The 23,744-nt window shown below is 28.7% G+C and overlaps 1 protein-coding gene across 4 annotated transcripts in view; it reads left to right on the top strand.

Moving 5' to 3' along the window:
- The window catches only part of LOC132935382 (venom dipeptidyl peptidase 4), a 77,194-nt gene that overhangs the window by 52,248 nt on the left and 1,202 nt on the right, over positions 1 to 23,744 (top strand). For all 4 annotated transcript variants that reach the window (XM_061001925.1, XM_061001926.1, XM_061001923.1 and 1 more), the window contains exons 2-15: positions 4,285 to 4,489; positions 5,333 to 5,427; positions 5,556 to 5,630; positions 5,704 to 5,756; positions 6,226 to 6,434; positions 10,464 to 10,633; positions 11,624 to 11,724; positions 14,946 to 15,084; positions 17,568 to 17,788; positions 18,971 to 19,169; positions 20,557 to 20,744; positions 21,420 to 21,614; positions 22,992 to 23,152; positions 23,299 to 23,504. In XM_061001925.1, the coding sequence (XP_060857908.1) occupies positions 4,285 to 4,489; positions 5,333 to 5,427; positions 5,556 to 5,630; positions 5,704 to 5,756; positions 6,226 to 6,434; positions 10,464 to 10,633; positions 11,624 to 11,724; positions 14,946 to 15,084; positions 17,568 to 17,788; positions 18,971 to 19,169; positions 20,557 to 20,744; positions 21,420 to 21,614; positions 22,992 to 23,152; positions 23,299 to 23,504 (2,217 nt within the window). The remainder of the gene's footprint in view (positions 1 to 4,284; positions 4,490 to 5,332; positions 5,428 to 5,555; positions 5,631 to 5,703; positions 5,757 to 6,225; positions 6,435 to 10,463; positions 10,634 to 11,623; positions 11,725 to 14,945; positions 15,085 to 17,567; positions 17,789 to 18,970; positions 19,170 to 20,556; positions 20,745 to 21,419; positions 21,615 to 22,991; positions 23,153 to 23,298; positions 23,505 to 23,744) is intronic.

Consider the following 23,744-nt stretch of genomic DNA (forward strand, 5'->3'; position numbering starts at 1 on the left):
AGTTGTAGTCTAAGAACACGCAAACGTATTAGGCTAGGTATTCGAATATCTCGGAAACACTTTGTTCTCAGACCTACATCAGGTATTAAATTCTTCTTTTGTATGAAGAAGGTCTGTAAATCAAATTCCGTCATTCTTTGCCGTGAAATACATACATATACATACGTACACATACGTATATACAATATACATAGGTCCATACTTTGATATTACATACATACATACATACATACATACAAAACTGGGCAAGTTAAAGATATTTTTTTATTATTATTTGTTTGAGTTAATAATTGATAGAAAACAATTTTTAATATCTTAAGTTATTAGTTAACTTACTCTGTTAAATGTTAATAGCTTGCAGACATTAACAATTAACTTGCTCTAATACTTAATTTAAGTTGATTTTTTTTTTATATTTTATATAAATAGCCAATAGCTGATAGTTGCTTGGATAAAATAATAAATACCATTGAACGCATCAATACCTACTTTTACTATAAAACATAAAACCGTATTAAAAACTATCGTTTTGAAACCCAGATATATTCTAAATGGAATACTCTGTATTTTTTCCGCCACTTTTGCTACAGCATAGTTATAAATTGCAAGGAAGAAATTAAATTTGCAAGAATTTCATTGTCATCCATGAAATGGTCATTGGGTACTCGTTATAAATTATAATACATTTTTATAAATTTAAACGGAGTAAGAAGAATTGAACAAATTAAATATGAAACATCATATGAAAATTACTGATTGTGACAACACGATCAAATTAAGTCTAAACTAGAAACTTCATCGTCACTCATGTCCTCGCGAAATACACTGTTATACATTTTGTTAAAGGCGCATACACACTTAGTGAGTTTTTCGTATAGGGACTCAATTTTAATTTGCGACAAACATTCGATTGAAATTAAACTAAGCTGGCATACGCAGAAGGGGGGTGTACCCCTCCCCATATGTCACTCGTATTATATAAAAATTAATATTATTTTCTGTTTTTTATTTATCAAGTTTAAACTATAGTTAACTAACTAATAAGGAATTAGCAAGTACGTGTATTCATATACTGTCTTAATGGATTAACAATAGCCAACAATTAACACAACGACATTTTTAAAACATTTAGAATAATTTTATGCCATTGCCTATTATTATACCTACCACGAACCTATTGTCAAAATATTAAATAAAAAAGAAACACTGACAATGCTTGAAGTCGTGCAAATATTTTCAAGACATCACATAAACGTGCAGTTTGAAGTTATTAGACGGACACAATCAAAATCGAATTGTATTTTATTGCCAACATTATTATTATGAATCAATTTTTATAGTTAAAGTTTTTTTTTTTTCATTTATTTTTGTGTTCATTAAACATATAAACTAAGACATTTTTTAATAAATTGATCGTATTGGGGGATGCCAACTTCACGCATGTCGAAAATTAAAAACGTTGTTCTGACGCAGGTTCTATTCGCACTGGGTGAATCTTCATGACGCGTTTCATTTTTTTTTTTTTATCAGACTAGCAGTTGTACATTTCTTTTGAATTTTTAAATTTCTAACGAATTTTACTTTATGAAAATAGACATGGGTTTGGTAACCAAATCGTCTTCAATATTTGTTGACTTATTTGCTTGAAGTCGTTAGTTTATTTTCAACAATTTGGATTTACAGACCTGAAAATATGAACGGGTACCTACGCCAACTCCATCCAACTTGGGTGGACAAATACACTCGTCCTAAAATATCGAAATCTGTATCAAAAAAAAGCGTGTCATTCACGAGTATCTATTTTCAAAATTTGCAAGTCGCTCTTTTCCCCAACAAATTCATTTCCCAAATTGTTCTTAAGAATATATTTAAAATATTGAATTTGTAATACATAAACTTTTTTAGATCTATAGATAGATAGGTACACGTCATAATTTTGGTGCTCAAAGTCTTTAATTTTGCTGACAGTTTATTTTTGCAAAAATAAAAATAGTAAGTTCTTACAACTGGTAGATCTGACAGATATTTATCACGTACGTAGGTACGAAGGTACTTAAACCTACTTGAAAAAAATTGAAACATTTTTGCGCACCCGAGCAATAAAACCAGTGAGTGCTGGTGCAAAAGTTAAAATTATCGACTTAATGATAAAAAAAGTGTAGTTACACGCAATATTATTATCAAGGATATTATAATAGATATGATACGTATCAAAGGGTATTCCCAAAAAATACCATCATACTAGAAAACTAATTAAACGGAATTTAAAAAGTATGGCTAAATTACGAATAATTCAGTATGTCAGTATGTCTGTAACAGTTTGAGTTATGTTTTAACCAGAGTGGAATAAGTACAATAAAATAATTGAAACCAGCAGCTGTACTTGCCCTAAAGTGCTGCAGTTCTATGCAAAACTTACAGATTAATTTTTTTAATTTTAAGATTAAAAAAAATTTGTATTTCAGTATTGACAATATTTTAATGGTTTACAAAACAAGCTGTATGCTTGAATATCAAGTATTGAGTATTATATTATAATTAAGGATATTACTAATAGCTTATATTGAAATCGCATCATTGTTTGCGCCACTGGCCTGCAGTGTTAGGAACAGATAACAAAAAAATCATCTAGATAAAGATAAAGATAACAACACTAAATTTTATCTAAGATACAGATAAAAGATAAACAAATCAAATTCATCTAACAAAAAGATAAAAGATAAAAATATTCAAATAACAGATAATTTTAGAAATTATAATTAGAACAACTAATTTAAAAAAATATATATACCGTCATGGAAGTACACAAAATAATACACACACAAGAAAATCCATGGCTAACGGCCGTTCTTGCCGGGCTGGTGGTGGGGTCACCGGCCACTTTTCGTGTCACGTACTGTTATTATTATTATTATTGACATAACATAACATAACATTGAAAAGATATTTACGAGTATTATGTATTTGTGTATACGAAATAATGTTTATTATTATTATAAGTCATGTGCAATTAAAATTGGTTTAGAGATTGTTTATAGTCCATAGATTTATAATATAAAACATAATACCCGAAATATATAAATAGCATCTCATGTATTGCTCGTCAGACTTATCAATTGTCATTAATTTCAGACGCATTGCAAATACGGAAAGAATAGATGGCTGGTTTATCTTTATTTCTCAATGAATAATATTATATTCTATGGAATTTTGTTTGGGACGGCGGTGGTTATAACTTACCATCTGTTCTATTATTCGTATTTTAATTATAGTTTAAAAATATTTATAAAATTCTGGGAATTTGACATATTTGTTGCGACAGTAATATACTAATATAGGATAATTACATAAATTAATTAGTATATTATATTATATATTATTAACAGAATACAGAATATTAATTACTAATAAGTAATAAGTACTAATTAGGAATAAATTATAGTCTTTTCAGAATAACGTCATATATTTTGAGCCCTGGATGTTATTTTACGTACAAGTTGTGCCTCAGATAATGAGAATAAAAATAAAACACTTTTGAACAGATCTAGCTAATTTTCTCCAAAAAATTTATCTTCTAAATTATCTAGATAAGTCCTAACACTGCTGTCCTGCAATGGCTACAGTATAATAAACCACCCACGACCAGGTCAAAACAACGTGTTTAATTTTATTTGATTTCAATCAATTAATAATTGGTCATTGGCAAAAAATTAAACATACTGCAATTTCACCAAAAACTAAACATGAGCGATCGATTGCGGACGATGACGGATCGATAATATTAGCTCGGTTTATGTAGTGTGAATGGTCTAATCTGAAATAGGAATTTGTTTGGAAAATTTTCTTCAAATTTCAAAAAAAAAATGAAGGTTATGGTTTCTAAAAGTAATTCGTTAAACAGAAAATTTCTTTAAATGGACGTTCGTTATATGGAAGTTTAGCTGTAGTATAATTTATAATTTATAAATAATATTTTATAAAAAATCTTATTTAATTATATGTATATAAAAACAAATGTAATAAATTCATATTAAATCCATATTTGGAAAAAATTAACTTAACGTGACAATACAATTAATTAACTCATAATTTACTGCATAGGTAGGATACCAATTTAACTCGTTAAGTTAAAAGTTTGGTACTTCTAAAAATAAAGACGTGTTATGTAACTTAGTTAAAAGTAACTTAACTTTAACTTTTTAACTCGTTAATGCCCATCCTTCCAAAATATTATATATGATAATGAATACCTTTAATGAACTGACAATTAAATTTTTGTTTCAGGAAAAGTGTGTGTGGAACGTAAAGAACCGACCTTTGATATTTCTATTGATATTACTGTTGGTCGTCTCGGTAATCGGAGCGTTGATTTACTTCACCACAGACATATTCAATAAACCTCAAGCAATAAAATATGAACCCTTAGAGTTTCAACGACTTCTCAGTGCCGACTACGAACCTAATCTTTTCAATGGGACATGGGTCCAAGGTGGATAGTTATTATTATTTATGGCTTAATTTATATTGTACAAATAGCGTTTCACTTAAGTAGTAAAAAAAATGTCAAGAATTTAAAAATATGTTCTTTAAGCATATTTAAAAATGTAAAAAATCAGAATTTGAATAAATACATCATTAAATAAAAAAAAAAATGGGGGTGAGCATAGGATACTGAATCACTCTGTATATCACGATACTACGGTAATAATAGATAGGTATCCGATATTTTCAACAAAATATGCTTATAATTTCTTTAAAATTATTTCCGTCATTCCTAAAAAAAGGTTTTATATTCGCAATAAACGTTTTTCAATGCATTCTCTTTCAAACAAATCACATTTCGACATTTCTTACTCCCGTTGAACTGCATACTAGGTTACGTTAGGTACTTCTAGTAACAATATTAAAATGCATACTAATCCGGACTTTTGACTTATAAACCATTACCATGCACGCGTATAAACTATGCATATATATAGCACGGCGTGTGATGTACAAACATACTCACTCCCTCCAAAAAATATCAAATTCTAAAACACATTTCAGTGGTGTTTTATTATATATTTCTCTTAATTCATTTCGCTATTGATTTACTAACGTCACGGAGTTTCATCCATATAATATGAGTATAGTTTTTTCACACAAAAGTCCTGATCTAATTCATCGTCCATATTATTGTAAATAATTGTTTTTTACAATATTTATGTTGTGTAATGTAAATTATTATGCGTATATTAAAAAATGGTAAAATAAAAATAATAAATATTTACATTATAATGCAACAGTTGATTACATACACGACTGTAATTATTGTATTTCGCTGACCATACAGGTGACGAAATATTGATGAAAGACGACAAGGGAGATATTGTACTGTTTAATGTGAAGAATTTGAACACGATAGTCTTGGCAAACGCTACTACAAAAGTGGGTATTTTTAAATACTTGATAACATATTTTAATGAAAACAATTACTTTAGTATAACATGTTATGATAATCTTCAATATAGAAACGCGGACTCTTCGTAATCGTTTTTTGTAATTACATTTTTTAGAATGTCGTAAACGCCTTCCAATACGATCTCTCTGCCGACAAGCAATACCTCCTTTTGGCTTATCGCTACAAAAAGGTATACCGTTATTGTAAATTTGTCAGCTTGACCATTTCAATGTAAAATTTTAAATATTATTATGTGTTTACAGGTTTACAGGCACTCTTTTACTGCTTTCTACGATATAATCAACGTTAAAACGGGGTGAGTGTCTATTATCACATAATGTTATATTGTCATTATGGTTTATACATAGTTTATAATTAAATACATACTTGTTACAAAAAAAAATATGCTATATCTTATAAAAAATTATAAGTTATCAAATTGATTTTTTTGCCATGTAGGAACTTACCTAACCTTTTTCTCACCATGTACGAATTTATACACATCTCATTTTTTTATTCATGTAGGAATTTAAAAATCTCATATGAAGGAATTTATGTATGTATTTTTTACCTTCTACTCTCGTGTAAGAACTTACGATTCCCCCAAAAATGTCAAATCGATTAACAAATTAACTTTATATGGCCATACCAGTCGAAAAGTTATTATAAAGTTATTTTGTTAAAACATCTATTGATTGATTTCAATATAATACATATTTTTCATTTTTCAAACACTTTGCATACTTATTTAGCTGTGATATTAAAGTGATTCTTTATTCTTCTAGAGAACAATTCACGTTGCAAAACCGGGACTCAGTAAGCCCGTGGGATTTGCAGTTGGCCAAGTGGTCACCCGTTGGGCATAGTTTAGCGATCGTGGATCATAACAACATATACTACATACAAGACGTTAATAACCTGACAAGCACCGTACAGTTGACATTCACGGGTGGCTCGGAATTGTATAATGGCATTCCTGACTGGGTATACGAGGGTAAGTACATTTTTCGTTTGTATTTTACACACAGCGTGCATTCTTTAGCCAAAATGAATAGGTAAGGAGACGAGTCCTCCCTATATAATAGCGACGCTGAAACTGAAAACCAGAAACTTCAAATTCCATCATCAATCCTATAAGAAATGTATAAACAATTGAATATGAAAACAAATGAAGAGATGATATTTTGCATTCATATTAAACAAATATTATAATATCAGATTATTACTTACGTGATTATAATTTGACTTTTCGTTTTAAAGGAGCACGCAGCAAAAACAAAATATGATCTCTTAAAATTAATATTAAAACAATGGTTAAGCTTACTATTGTAGTCTAAACTGTTTTTAAAAACAATGTTGTGAAGTTAATTCAATGTAGAAAATAGGGATGTTAGATAATCGACTGTTCTGCTGTACTACAGTAGGTATCGAGTGTACCTCGTCCTCTCGCCATTGAGTAATTAACTGTAATGCACGACGTGTTAAATCTGAATTCTATGACAAATAATTATTGCATACGAAACTCAATTCAGAGCGTCAGCTTTTATTTTGTATTTTGTATATTTTATGATATTTTTATATATTATAGTAATTTATTTTAATATAAGTAGTATGGTATGAATCGGTAAAAGACCAAAGTTCAAAAATATAGTTTTAAATATTATCGTGTAAAGCGTTTAAAATGTGAAATTCTAATTCTACTGTCGTCTTTGGTGCGAAAATAAACAAATCAAATATTTGTGACCAAAGTTCGAAAATATAATGTTTTAAATTATCGTGTGGAGCGAGTAAGTTTTACTACTCATATAATTACGACAAATCCGGCCAATATGACGTCACTAGGATTTTTCCAATTCCTCTTAACTCATTGAATAATGCAAGTGAAAAATATGAAGTGAAACCTATGCCTCCATTTTCTTAGAATTGAACATAATATATTATATTTTTAAACTAAAAAACTTATTTTTTTTTGTATTGTTGACTCCTTTAATATATTCCGATTATATTTTGTTTTATTAGGACCTTAAAAGTAACAGAGTTATTGCGGTGCACGCGCGGTTGTCTAAATAAATTAAGGTCTAATATTGTTTCTGATTTTATCGAGCCTTTTTTTTTTTGTGACTTTGAGCTTTAATATGCATTTTCGTATGCGATAAGATGAAACTCCAGGGAAGCGTTAGGTAATATAATTACTTCCTTTTAAATCTTTCGACCATCACTAAAAATCTTTAAGGATTTAAATAATAAATTCATCTATAAAATATTAATATCGCCGACGGCTATTATCATTAACTAAGTATGATGGTTACAAACAATATAAATTATGAATAACAATTAAAGCTTGCAATGAAATACATAGGTGCTTCTAAATATATTTTGATTTTATACAAGACATAATGATAATAATAATATTTTGGTTAGTCAATTAATATTGTCAATGAGAAAAATAATTATTTTTCAAAGTGTAATAAACAAACAAATATCGAGTCTAAATAAACTAAATAAATGTGCAATATGACGTTCTCTTCATAAAATCAATTTTTCATTTACCTAACTTCTGCCTTATGACCGTCCTTGCCTATGATGTTATATTTCAAGTCGTAGCCCGTATGTATAATAGTTTACAAATTTATACATTTTTAACTATCAAAAAATGTATTTATTTTTGTGATAATATGAACTTAAACTTCAAACACTTATTATAAATCAAATTGGTGACAATATCTTAAAAATATTGTTTAAATTGCTATAGTAAAAACGCTGTGATCTTTTATTAAATTTTAAATCTTTTTGACCTAGTAAAAATGTTTCTATCAACATTTAATGATAAAAAAAAAATCAAAACTTGTTTACAAATAGCTCAAAAATAGTCGAAATATTTTGAAAATTATAGGTACCATATTATAGAGAATATGCAAATCAGTTGGTGAACAATTTTAAGTGTCTATGGTTACTCGTTCTCGAATTAGAACAAAACAACAAAATCGTTATTATCGAAATCCGTTTTCTCCCCAATAATTATTACGACGAGTACCTACTGGGAATTTTACTTTTATCCTCTCAGAGTACCATCTAGATTTCATCTTTCTTGTATAGTTGATGATTTTTCTACCATAAAAATGAAAACACAAAAATAAAAACTCACACCACGTTGTAAAATCAATATGCCTACGTTTATCGCTCCACTCAGATTATAAAATATGTACAGCGTTTCCTCGGAATGATGTATGTATATTGTATACGTATAAAAAAAATTATATATTAATTCTCGAGCCGAAACCTCGTCATGCGCGCAGATAATGCTCAGTGCACGCATTGGTCAACCGCTGCTTCGGAAACAGCTACAGATAATTTCAACCCTAATATTATAACCACAATAATGGTGATAATATGCGATAATATTTCAGTAACACGATATCTTACAAATCGTTCATGCGCATAATAAATTACACGGTCAGGGACACATCGTACAGAGCTAGTACAGTACGTAATATAATATCGTCTTATATATGGTTTTTTTTTTTTTGGGGGGGGGTACCCTAATAAATAAGTACTACTATTTACATTAAAACTTAAAATCACGTTTGTTGGTTGGGAAACCTGGGGAAAAATGCAGATACACATAACGGTTAACTCGATATAAATAGTATTCATTTTGGATTAAAATAGTGTACCTACCAAAATTACTTAACTTGTTAATTATTATGAAGTATAGAATTTAAAACTTCAATTGGTAACAGATGTTATGTGTATTTATACTGTTAAAGTAAAGATTTACAAAAATAAGTCAAATATTTCACAATTTATCCACACATTGAGATTTAATGTAGACACACCTTGGGATAAATGTGACAGTAATAGAAGATTCATCACATAATTTATTATATTAAATAAATGTATAATACTGGTCTGAAATTGGTTGGACACTTCTTAAATCATTAAAAATGTAAGCTATAGGAACTGTTTGGTTAACAATTTGTCAGTTATTTTTTAAGTAATTTCTTATCAGTCTTCATCAACGAAATGTTCCAAAATTATTATGGGTAACTACATTTTTTTTATAATTATTTCGCTGATTATGGAGGAAACCGCCTATCCCATTTTACCTCATGTCTTCATAATTTTGCCCTTTTTCCCATCATTATGGGCGGGACGCGCGTAAAACACAACGACACATAAAAAAAAATACACAGGGTATTCCTTAAATAATGTTTGAGGTTCACAAGACGCAGGGCACCAACTAGGTTAGAAAGTTAAAGTTGAGTTAGAAACTTATTCTGACTCGCTAATATTTAACGAGTTGAATTGAATGTGTAGAATAATCTTATTTAACAATTTAAAAAAAAAAAGTTTAGTAAGTAGTTTTCTTTTTTTACAGTGAAAATCACCATTATGTTCTGTAAAATGTAAATCTGCCGAGTGCCGGATGAATAGTACCAAATGTGTATTGTTTTTTATTTTTAATCTAGAACTTACACAATTTATAGGTACAAAAAAAAAGGTACAATAAACATAATGGATGTTTTTTCTTAAATTATATTATAATGTAGCAGATTGAGTGATTTGAGGAAAGAACCACACACTTCAGGAACTTTGGAGTACTAAATTTATATTAAATATTTGACGTCTTGTGATAATAAATATTAAATAAATTTCTTATAAATCCCTAATATTTCTTGCAATTTACGGTTTAAACCACGGCTATAGTTATATATAGTTAGTATACCTACCTACCTAATTACTCATTAATTTAATGTTATACATTGGTACTATACATTTAAACAAGGATGTTTTTATATTTTTATATATCATTTTCGCTGAAATATTTGAAAAATTTGAAAAACTAACTTATACCCAACTGCAATTTTATTTGACAACTATTATGCTGATTGATCGCGCTACCGCCAAAATATGTTCTTTATGAAAATCCTTAATGGAACTGCACCGTGTAAAATATTATAATAATATACTACTTATTATTATTATTTACTAATGTGTGTTTGTCATTATTTTTCGTTCACAGAGGAAATATTTAGTTCAAACAGCGCCACGTGGTTTTCGAAGCAAGGAACCCGAGTGGCGTATGCGTCGTTCAACGACTCGTCGGTGCCCATGATGCAAATACCAGTGTACGGTTTCCCGGGAAACCTAGCTTACCAGTACCCGAGTATCGTCAGTATTCATTACCCGAAGGTTAGCGTCAGTTTTTTGGATTTAATATTATTATCATCAGGAGGGATGTGATATTTTAGTATTTTAATGCACATGCAGTTTTTTTTTTGCCAAATCATATAATGGTTTCGTTCAAAATCTTTTTTGTGTTATTTATAAATCAATTATGAAATCTTATTTTGCATGTTATTAAATATTTAATACATTTTCTAAGACAAAATATGAAAACAACACGATTTTATCAATTCTTTAGGAAAATACTTAATGCTTTATTCGCATTCTAATAACATTTAAATATTTTTGATTTTTTATCCATACAAATTGTAAATTAATGTCACCACTCTTTATTTTTATTGTTATTTGCGGTGAATCACGTGATCAAGGTCACCAGAAATCCCGATTTATATGGGAAAGTTATATATCATGTCCATCTTGCTGTCCTGACAAAAGCTTTCGGACGCTTAATTTGCCTTGTTTTTAAAAATATTTTCCATTTTCATACTCATAAAAAATATGTAAAGAAAATTATGACCACAGTTTTAGACGCCAGAGACTCGTCAATTTCTATCAGCGGTTAAGTATATAAGATATTATTATCATTATGTAAATACTAAAAATATCTTAATTTTATTCAATAAAATATGATAATAATATGACGTGATCTTATTAAAAATAAATTATTTATTTTAGTAAATATAAAAATAATAGTTAATTCTGTTTTTTAGTATTTTATGTCTGACTATACTGTGACGGCCCAAGATTAATCGTCGTTATTGTTAAGAACAAAAAAATCATATAGAGTATTTTTTGTACAGTCTGTTTTTAATTGCATATTTTTGCATATTTTGCCTGGCATATATGCATGTATATTTAACAACTTTTTAGTGCATGCGATTCACAGGCCACATCCCTGAATTCATCATATTATTGTCATTATAATATTTATTTTTCAAATTATTATTATATTTTTTTAAAAGTAAACTCTCTTTATTTTTTTTCTTCAATCCGTAGGTCGGCGTTCACAACCCGAAGGTAGAATTGTTCGTTCAACGTCTGGACGTGATCGGTGAAAAACCTGAACCCATACACATCGAGCCACCAAAAGAACTGACGTAAGTATTGAGTCTGATAACATAATATGTGTATATTTTATAAGTGGAGTAGCGTTAATAACATGATTTTTTGGGATTTCGGGATTCGGATTTTGATAACTGTTTTTTTTTTTTAGTCTGAAAGAAGAGACTTTCTGGAGCTTGCAATGATCTTCGATATTTTAAATTGTTTTAAATAATAGTGGATAATATAAATTGTAAAATAAAACCTTAAAACTGTCTTTATATTAACGACATAGGTACTTACTATAAAGTTTGAAGTTGAATAAATTGAGAAACGAGTTCAACTACGCGGACTGTAGAATATTTGTCTTCTGTTAATTAAAATAGTAATAATCAAATTTGGAGTTGGCAGGACAGGACCATTTTAATTCCTGTTTCGGAGTTTAGTTTTGAGGACGAAATTACATTAGGGAGCCTTAATAATATAATAATAATATAGTTACAGAAGTCGGCGGCGACGAAGCGCAAATATGTTCGTCCTTTCAGTTGTAGTTATATATTGTAGTAGGCGCGATTGTATGGCTATAATAAATATTGGCGTACAAAAAGTGGTAAATTAGCACGCCAACGACCGAATTTAGTTACCCAAAATTTAGACTTTTATATGCGTGCGTACAAGTATGTAAATGAATACGGGTTATAATCGGACTACTTATTCAAACAATCGTACCTACACCTAATTATTTAAGGTACTCGCTTTATAATATTATATATACAGGATGTAACAAAAATACCAAAAAAAATATTTAAAAAAAAGTTATTTCATCTCGAATTAATTTAGGTAAGTTAGGTAAGTACTCCAAACAAAATATATTGATATATTTCAAAATAATAAAATATCTGACTTAAATAAACGTTTTTACCATAAACATGTTTCAAGACAATAGATTTACATATTATTGGCTATTTTAAATTATTCAAAAAAAAAATTAACTACGTTTTTCAATTGTTATTTTCAGTAAGTTGGGTATTTATTAAAATAATATGATATTGTACTTATAGTATACTATATAAACTATATTAAACAATTTTCGTAAAATATTTATACATGAATCCTATAACTGAATAATTTCTTCACCAAGTCAATCAAGCCCACTTATTGATCACTACATCTATTGTGCTTATTGTTAAGATATTTTTTATAGATTGTACAAATTAAAAATGTATACGACAAAAAATAGAAGTATTTATTAAGACAAAAGTTAATTATTTCATTTGTCAGATCATTCTGTTACACCTTATATACAGGGTAATTCATCAAGCATGCTCACCCCCCTTTTTTTAATGATACAGTTATTAAAAAATTTGATTTTTGCAAGAAATCTTATATAATATAGATGAAGATCAAATTCTTGGGTTTTTTTGTACTGCTTATTAGGAGGGGCCTGTGGAATCTTATGTTTTTCAAATAATAACCCTCCTTTTATACAGTAAATTATTTTGTAAATAACTGTACTGTTAAGGTTTACGTTTGAAAAAATCTATATTCGGATGAGAGATTTTTTATTTAGGTATTTAAATTTGTGTGTTAATGCAATTATTGGTCCATGAAAATAGGTTAGAAGATATGCGGGATATATTACGGTGATTTAAACATTTTAGTAATTAATATTTAATTATTTGATCAATCGGCATTTATTATTTCTAAAAATGACCCAAGTATAATAAATCCGATATTACATAATCTATGTTGTCTTTTTGTAAATCCATTTTTAAAGAATATGGTTTTTATAATATTAACATTTCAGTAACTGAAAAACTGCTCGTTCGATTTTCGAATTAGGTAGGTACATCAGCATTTTCATAAAATGTATCCTTTATATATTTTAAAGTAGAAAAAGTTGGTTCTCATTTAAAAAACTGAAATTTTTTCATCACCACTTATACCTAAGTATGCTAGTTACTTACCCAATTCAAACAATCTCATCAAAAATTTGATAACAATATGGTCTTAAAATCTACTTACAAATTCCATAACTCTATTATATATTTAATATTATTAAAGTAAAAAGGGGTTGATTGTGTTTGGTGAATCACCCTATATTAATTTCAAATTAGGTATATCAACATTTAAAACAAAAATGATCGACTAAATAATTTACAGAATGGAAAACGGTGGTGCTCATATTTTTAAATACCTACTAAAGTCTACCACAGGGCACTCCTTAATAGTAGTACAAGCAAACTCAATATAGTTTAACAATTATAGTTTAGTATTTAAGTGTATTTAAAAATTTCAAAAATCAGAATTTGAATAAATTCATTATTAAAGAATAAAAACGGTGTAGCGTACTTGGTGAATCACCCTGTATATATGTGTGCCTATTCAAACGAAGAAGACACCTAAACGAAAACAAAACTCGATTGCGTCCGATGGTTTTATGGACGTGTGAATTTACATATTTTATAACGCCTAATAACAAATAATTGCATTGATAAGACAAACGTTTTAAGCGAATCGTCAGTGTAAAATATCTCGTTTGGTATAATAATATGTAGGTATGAATAATTTGTTTGCTATTCTTGATTCGGTTTTTGTCGAGGACGACGTCTTAAGTGGTTATACGACCAAATGCTACAGTAGGCACCTACATAATTAGCATGATAAAATGTATTGTCAACTGTGAAACAGCTGACAATTATTACAATATTATACAACGCAACTGCAGAACCACCAAGCCATATATTTTATTATTTCCATATGTAATTTTGAATTTTGATTAAGTTCTGCAACTGACGAGTGAGACTATAATAATATGTTTCCTCAGAGGATCAACTCGCGTAAAACAAATTTTGTTTTTATTTTCAAATATTTATATAGCTATTAAATAATATTAATAATAAACTTATACTTATATAATGGTGCGGGGAGGGGGCAGGTTTTCAACCCTTCGCTGAAAATAAAAGTATGTGTGTGTAGAGTTATTATTATTATTAATTCAATTGTCGTCGGGAATCCCAACTCGGGATTTATAAAACCTCCTCCGAAATTGAATACTGTACACGCCACTGTCAATAATCTTTATATTATTTATAAAATACGTACCTCTGTCAATATCCCCTTATTGCGTTACATTTTACCTATAACGTATAAAGTAATGGCAAAAATAATATTGGCGGTGATTTGTTTACAATTTATTGATTTTATTTAAAGAAATAAATTAGATTAGGTATCGAATAAATTATCTTTTAAATTTAATTCTATGTTTGAATTGCAGTTCAGTCACTAAAAATATTATTCTGAATACGGTAATATGGTCAGATGATACAAACCTATTTGCAATGTGGATGAACCGAATACAGAACAAATCATATTTAGTTCATTATTCCGTGGTCAACTCTGCAGAAAGTGTTAACGTAAGTTTTATAAAATAAAATAATATTTAAATTGATATTATGTGTTATTGACAATATTTAGTAAATGCCAAAAGCACATAAAGTATTGTGTTGTCTCCGTCTTACAAACGTAGATACAACATAGTAAATCTGTGTTCGGCAGATCCAATTTTGTGTTATTAATTTTAATTTTATAGGGAAAATCTAAATAATTTAAAAAAAACTTAAAAATAATGAAAATCACCAATAAATAATGATAATACATTTAATTTAATTCCTATTACTAATTAAACTAGCTATTATTTAGGTTGTAAAGTCAGCTGTGGTGAACGAACTTACGAAATTTATACTTTCAGGTTATAATATAATTGTGTAATCTTTATTTATGTATTATTATTATTTAACATAATTTATAATATTAATTTTGAGTTGTGTGAACAATCAAAAAACATTTACTGAATCAATAGTGATTAGTGAACTAATCATAGTTTAGATCCAGGATTGGTGCATTCAGTTTTATTGAAACATTATAATATAATATAGATAGGTATGTCCCATTTAACTTATTATACATTTATGGATAGTACAATGTAACCAATTATGTAATGCAATATAGGTAGAATTAATATACTTTACAAAAATCATACCTAAATAAAAAATTTAAATTCTAATAAAAATAATAAACACACTTAAATAAGATTTGTTGACAAAAAATTTAATACAAAAAAATTATAATTAATTAATTTAATTAATACAATTTATTAAGTTATTATCCTAGTAATAATGTATATAAATAAAACATAAAACATACAGCTTAAAGAAATTATTGTAATAGAATTCCAATTAGAAATAGGTACTATGAAAATAATTAATTCAGTGTTTTTGGTGGAAAATATCACTGAGTGCGCGAATAAACATTACTACACAGAACCTTAATAATATTGTCAAATTAAAACAATTGAATTACCATTACTTTAGTTTTTATCAAACAAGTATAATGAATATTGCGGTTTTTATGTGATAATGCATACAATAGTACAAGATTTTATTATATAATATTATACATGTTAAATGTAAAACAAAATATGTGTGTATACAGTATACGTATTGACTAATTAAGCTAAGAGTTTAAATTAGAATATAAAAGGTTGATTATATATTATTATCGTTTATTAACTTAGGGTATTTTGCGAAATTACACAATATATATAGCAGGTCTACAACTAACTGTGTGGGACAAGACTTACCTGCTTAAAATTATAAGCCAACACATATTTTATTATTAAAAGGACGTTGTACCCGCGTGTGTTGTCTCCGTCTTACAAGTGCGTAACATAGCAAATTTTACGCTCAGCAAAACACGTGTAGCTCCGTTAATTTAAAAATTAGAGTGAATTGACCTCTTATTAAATCTAAAGGTAAGATTATTATCTACGCAACCTCATGGGCATTTTAGTATATTTTAATTTTAAAGCGAGTTATGAGTATTTTAAGATGTATAAAAAATTTACAATTTTAAAATACTCATAACTCGCGTTAAATTTAAAATATAATAAAAATCCCATGAGGTTGCCTAGATAATAATCTTACCTTTAGATTTTATAAGAGGTCAATTCGCTCTAATTTTTATACTAACAGAGCTACACGTGTTCTGCTAAGCGTAAAATTTGCTGTGTTACGCACTTGTAAGACGAAGACAACACATGCGGGTATAACGTCCTCTTAAACACATTTTTAAAATAAGAAAACATATTTTTATGTCATAGGTACCTATTATATTTGTTATTGATAAAGACAAAACATTTAAGTGGTAAGAAGATGTAATAACTAATAATAATAACCTTAGAGATATATTTTAGGTATTCTTATAAATAAATCTGATAATATCTATCAGGCTCGGATACAAGGGATTGGGGGGGGGGGGGGCAAGGGGCCATGCCCCCCCTCGTAGACTGGTGAATTTTCTATTATATATCTATTTTCGGCAGCCGATAAAATGCATTGTTTTGCCGATAGCGTTTCAGCCGTGTCCGTTTTTATCGGTCGCCGTCTGGGATTTAAATAATAATAGTTGCCTGTTAGCTTACATAGTATGTACAATGTTTTTATCAGACTTAGGCTGAAATTTTATTTAAAATGTTTAATATTTAAAGTTAATTTTTTTATTTTAATATAATTTATTGTTGTAAATCACAAATTATTACGGTTTTTTAAACTAATAAAATTCCGGTTATGATCCGGTATTTTATTTATTAAAATAAAGGTTTTGGTTCCGATTCCGGTTCCAGAAGGTTCCGGTTCTTTTAGGTTTAGTTCCAGTCTTTAATTATAACATAATATTTTGTTATATTATTTTTATGAGAAAGTATTAAATTTAAGTTTGAAACCGTTCCAATTAAGTCAGAAGTATTATTATTTATTGTTATATATTTCAAAATAACTGTAATATGTACTAGGTAACCACGTTATTTTTTAAACGCGAACGTTTGATTCTCTCCTTACAGGTAGTGACTTTTGGTCAACCCGGTGGATGGTTGGATTTCACGCAAATACCATTGGTCGGCGAAGGACACCGCCTGGCTATAATTTATCCCGTGAGACAATCGAACGGGGATGATTTCAAGCATTTGGTCGTGGTGGAAACAGATGGAAAACTGACTCCAGTAACAAGTGGCAAGTTCGAAGTCCTCGAACTTCTGAAATGGGACGTCCAGTCAAATTACATGTAAATAAACTGAGATTTTATAGCGACAGGCCCAAACTATTGCGTTAGTTAGTGAAGAGATTTTTTAAATACAACTAGTAGGTAGTAGGTATCTAGGCAGTAAGTGAATATTTTGGATTTTCAAATTGCACCGATTACAAAACCACACACAGTGTTTGTAACTGTTGCCGTTTTTTCAATAATATTTTATATGTATTTTTTTATTGATATTTTTATTTAACCAAGTTTTAATCATAGTGAGAAAAAAATAAATATTACATTACTTGCTATATTGTCCGGTTCTGGTCATACATTAAGTTATATTGCACCTGCTCTTCAAATAAAAAATATATTTATATTGCGCAGGGCCAATTAAATATTTTAATATGATTTTAACTATAATCAGGCTCCCCACTTGAAATGTTGAGCCCCTGTACTAAATGTTTTTTCGGGCCCTAATGCCCTATACAAAACTTTCAATAATAAGATACAACCCATTACAAGTGGATGTTACATACACCAGTGGTTCTCAAAGTGTGCACCACGTTGTCATTACAGGGGAGCCGTGCTGCTCTATAATTTAATATTGTCAAAAATATATTTGAAAACCTGACGATGACAGCGATAGGAACAATTACTATTATGTGAATAAAAATGTATAAATTATGTATCATTTGAATTAAATACATATTTTCATATCACCCATTGGCCATTAAAATAGTTTGGTTTTTATTTTTTTTCTATTTCTTATGATTAGTTATGCTACGACTTGGGAAGGGCGCCCTTAGAAAACCTTAGATCAATTACCTTTAGGTCAAAAAAGTTTGGGAACCACTAAGTCATACAAGATAATTTCTAGATAATCAATGCGGTTAACCCACAGCTTAAAATATCAAAATGTCTTATACTTCATAAAATATTGTTTAACATAAGATAAGTATTTTTATCAAAATTAAAAAAATTGCAAATTCATTTCAACAGGCCCTTGTAATCCGGTGCCCACTCCCCTCCTCCCAGTGTGGGGGCCCTGTTTATAATTATGTCTAATGTAGATGGTTCCATATTCTTGTTAACGTAAATTTGAGTCTCTAACCTTAGACATAATAATAATAACACAGTATTAGGTATCTAAATCAAAGCATATTTCAATAATAACAATTTATTATAGTACATTATAATACATAATGTTGTCTTTTCTCATAGTTACTATTTGGCCAACACGGAAGAAAATCCCGAAGAACAGTATCTGTACCGGGCGTTGGTTAAAGAACAAAATTCACCAGAATGTATGTCATGTAAGACGGAATGTAAAAATCACAAAGCGGAGATGAGTGTGGAAGTCGATTATTATGCGCTCATATGTTCTGGTCCAAATGTACCAGAAGTCAAAATTTTTAAAACGGTATAAGCTATATATATGATTATATTATTATTTTGTGGTAATAGTAAGTCTAATATAAAATTTCATATCTTATAACACCACAGAAAGTAATAATTAAGGCCTTAATATGAATTCAAAATACATTATGTTTTGGAAAACCCCAGGCAATAATTTAGTAGAAAGTACAAAATCCGTTTCATACATAATATGATGATAAATTGAAAACTTAAACTTTTGTTTTAAATCTTTATTAGTTTTGGCGTTTTTATAGAATTTTTGTAACTTTTAAGTCATCTTATTAGTTTTTATTAAATATATTTATTCATAATATACATTTTTAGATTAAATTTAATTGATAATTCTAAATATTAGCTCGAGAAATTTTGTTCTGACCATTTATTTTGTATATTTTATATAATATAATTAATATTCGATGATATTGATACGTCGATAACGTATACCTATTTATCTATTTACAATGCGAATAACGGCTGTAGTTTGTCTAGGACTCAGAATATAGTAATAACTAATTGATCAATTGTTGCGTTAAGTGGGTACCTAATCGCTTTTATTTCTTAAAGTTAAAATTTTAGTTCGCTCAAGAAGAATTGAAAAAATATTATTGTCATTTTCTAAGGGCATTTAACCCAGGGCTTGAAACTGCAGGTTTCAAAACCGATTTCAGAAAATGGTATAAACCGTTATAAAACCGAAAACAAAATCAAAACCAAAACCGAAAAAAATAGAAACCGGTATTAACTTGAAAACCGAAACTGGAAAAAATTGTATACCGATATTATAATTTATTAAAAACCGAAACAGAAAATATAATTTAAAAAACGTTATTTTTTTTGAAAATCTTTGTATCCTGACATTTTGGAAAGTTTATTGTACACAAAAGACGATTCGAACGCTCGATCCAGCGAATCAAAAAATTAATCAACTAAGAATGAACGTAAATAGTCTAGGCCTTGAAACCGATTTTAGAAACCGGTATAAACCGTTTAAAAATTCAACTTGTAAGCTCCCTTTGCGTACGCCATTGTAACTAGATATAAACGTGGTACTTAACATGGTGAATAATTGTAGCTGCCAAATGCATAATAAGTACCAAATGCATCCAATTTTCTACCAAAAGCCAACCTCAAAGTTAAAGATTAAAGAGTTTTTTCTACTATAGAAAGTGTCTTTAATCTTCATACACCTACATATAAAAAAAAATGAATCACATTGTAGTAAACATAATTTATTAATTCAACCAAAATAAAAAACTATAGCCGATATCGTTCTATTTTGAATTGATAAAAATTATAACATTCACAATACAAAGAATTTTATATTTACAATAATATTATGTTATCGTTACTTTAATATAGTTCAATGCGTATTTATTTTTTTTATTATTAAGACTGGTGAAAAGGCTTTGGACTGGGAAACGAACGAAAAACTCAAAGATTTAATATCTCCTATCACTCTTCCCCGAGTGTCATTCATCGACGTACCCATCGGTAACGACTTCAAGGCTCGCGTCCGTCTAATACTACCGCCGGCCGTCGACGAAAGCTCGGACGTCAAGTATCCTCTGTTGGTCAACACGTAAGTGACCGATTGACTAATCTCATATACACAATGTATCTTACGTATCAAATCATGCCTCTATAATACCCAAAGGTGGGCATTAAGTAATAAGGAAGTATAAGTTGAGTTAAAAAGTTAACTATATCTTAATAGTTTAACTGTTGAGATAATTTAGCTTTTTTTTCAATTAGCGTAAAAACAATTTAATATTAAGTTAATATCAAATTAAAATTAAAAATGTTTTTGATATATTTGGTTTTATACATTAACATTTGCTGGGTACTGTATACACGGTTTAAAATTAAAAAAACTAATAGGCTGGTACTATTAATTATAGTTATATAATAAATAGGTACTATTATTAATAATACTATTCTGTTGTTTCTTGATAAAATAATATTATAATTATTATGCAGATATGCACAAAATACTCTTTATGTGATCCACGTAGGTTTTAATTAAAAATGTAGATTAATTTTCTTTGAACTGAATTACCACTTAAGGAGTAAGTTAGTATTATTTCCTGCAATCGGTATTAACTTAAAACTTAATCAGTTAATAATTTATTCTTGTGTTCAATTAACTTAGCTTAACTTGAGTTAATTATTTTAATTAACTTCCTCACCATTGCTTTAAACCTTTGTCTATAACTATCGTTAAACTGATGCTATATTAATATATTATTATGTATAGTTATGCTGGTCCCGGATCAAATTTGGTTATCAACAAGTTTTCGTTAGAATGGAACATGTTTTTTAGTTCGAGCAAAAATGTGATTGTAGCTCAAATCGACGGCCGTGGGTCAGGAAGAAGAGGTAATAGAAACACGTTTGCAAACTACCTGAAATTGGGAACCTACGAAATCGAAGACCAGATATTCGTCGCGAGGTAAACAGTTTCCCATATAATATTATAATGTAATTACAGTTATTATTTATAAATAATATTTTAATAAAAGATGGATCTTCTCCTCGAAAACCGACGACTGTAATAATATAGGGTGACACTCAAATTGCCTCCTAAATTTTTATAAATTTTATGTATTGTACGTGTACTATCGATTATTACATCAATTTTCAAAATGTTCAATAATATTATTTTTTTAAGTCATACAGGCATACAGTATTTCTCAGACAGACTCATTTGTTGAATGAAATTATCTTGTCGATTAATGATTATCAGTTTAAGATTAGTCCATCATCACAAGTTCAACATATATAGTCAGTTTCGTTTGCGCAACCGTTACCATATATAACACGACAAAACGTTTACCTATACGTACATTATTTTATAAAAATGAACGTTATCAGTGAAAAGAGCACAACAATTTTAATTCGGAAGAGATTTAAGTTTGGATTTGATGAGTTTGAATTTTTTTTCAACTCACTCATATTTAAAAATGTTATATGTATCAAAATCAATACAGTTAGATACGGTAAAATTAATTAGATCTTCCAAAATGGAAACCAAAACTTTTTGGACAACTAAATAAAAAAATATACATTTTATTAATAACTCAATTGATAAATTAACACATGAAGTTTCAAAATTACACTATTTAAAGGTATTGGTAAATAAATTTAAACCTTGGATTCTAACCTATGATATAACATAACAAACTTCGATTTTTATTTTTATTATAATTTTATTTTTATGTAGTATGTATTAATTCTTTATTATTTGTAATTATTATTAATTTATTACTATTGTTTTTATTGAATTATTTAAAATATTAAAAATATTAGGCAATTCAAGTGAATGATATTTTTGAAATTAAGAGGCAATTCGTAAGCACCCTAATATAGAGGATGTCCCGGGTGAGTTTTAATTTGTACGTTTTTTGAAGCCCGTGCGCGTCCGGTAGTTTTATCCAAAAATTATATTCTTACATTGAACAACCTGAGTTTCGTCCACAGTCTTATCGAAAAATTTTATTGAATGCGGCCTTAGTATTTCATCGTACGCAGCCGAACTTTTAAAAGACAGAACTGACGGTCGACTATAATACAATAAAATAATTATAGTAGGAAATATGTACAATTATATATGCAATTTTCGCATTAACAATAAATTGCCACGGCAATGGTTAAACACTTTATTTTAATTTTGATAATCATTGAGACCAAATACGACTAGTTTACATTCAATAAGTACGAGAGAAATAGTGCTATAATAGACGAGTCGACGAGTTACACGTGTATTTCATTTTCAAACAATGTATGATTGAATGATAGATTTAAAAATAATAATAATATTGGTCTACAGTTATCTCCAGGAACGATTTTCCTTCATTGACAAATCTAAAACAGCAATTTGGGGTTGGAGTTATGGCGGTTACACGGCTGCCATGGCTTTGACTAAAGACGACAAAAACGTGTTCAAATGCGGATTGTCCGTCGCTCCTGTCACCGACTGGATATACTACGGTATAATTATATCCTATATGATAAATTAATATATAAATTATTTAATTATATATATATTTTGTTTTTGTGTTACGTCCTACATATTTATTTGCCTAAATTTCATTTGGATTCGTGTACCTAAACTTAATACCAATACACGTTTTCAGACTCTATATACACGGAACGTTACTTGGGCTTACTTCAAGACAACACGAGTGGATACAAAAACGCGAGTCTATTGACACATGCTGAGAAACTTCGTGGCAAGAAATATATGGTTATACACGGCACGTATGATGACAACGTCCATTACCAACAATCAATGATGCTTTCCTATGAACTGGAACGAAGAGTTATACTTTTCAGACAACAAGTAAGTACATTATATATTATCTACTCAGCTGCAGTAGTTTACAGTTGTCTAAGTGTCGAGTGTACCTCGTAATTGATGATTAGGGCACTGTAATTTATGTATTAAATTTTAATTAAATATGAACAACCATTCCATGATACTATAAACGATTCAGAACACAGGCGGTCTATCAGCCTATATACTACAGTTTGATAAACATTCAAATACTTGAATTAAAATACTTTTTGGTATTTCCGATGT

This window comes from Metopolophium dirhodum, chromosome 1 (assembly GCF_019925205.1).
Source record: "Metopolophium dirhodum isolate CAU chromosome 1, ASM1992520v1, whole genome shotgun sequence".
NCBI classification, from domain to species: Eukaryota; Metazoa; Arthropoda; class Insecta; order Hemiptera; family Aphididae; genus Metopolophium; species Metopolophium dirhodum.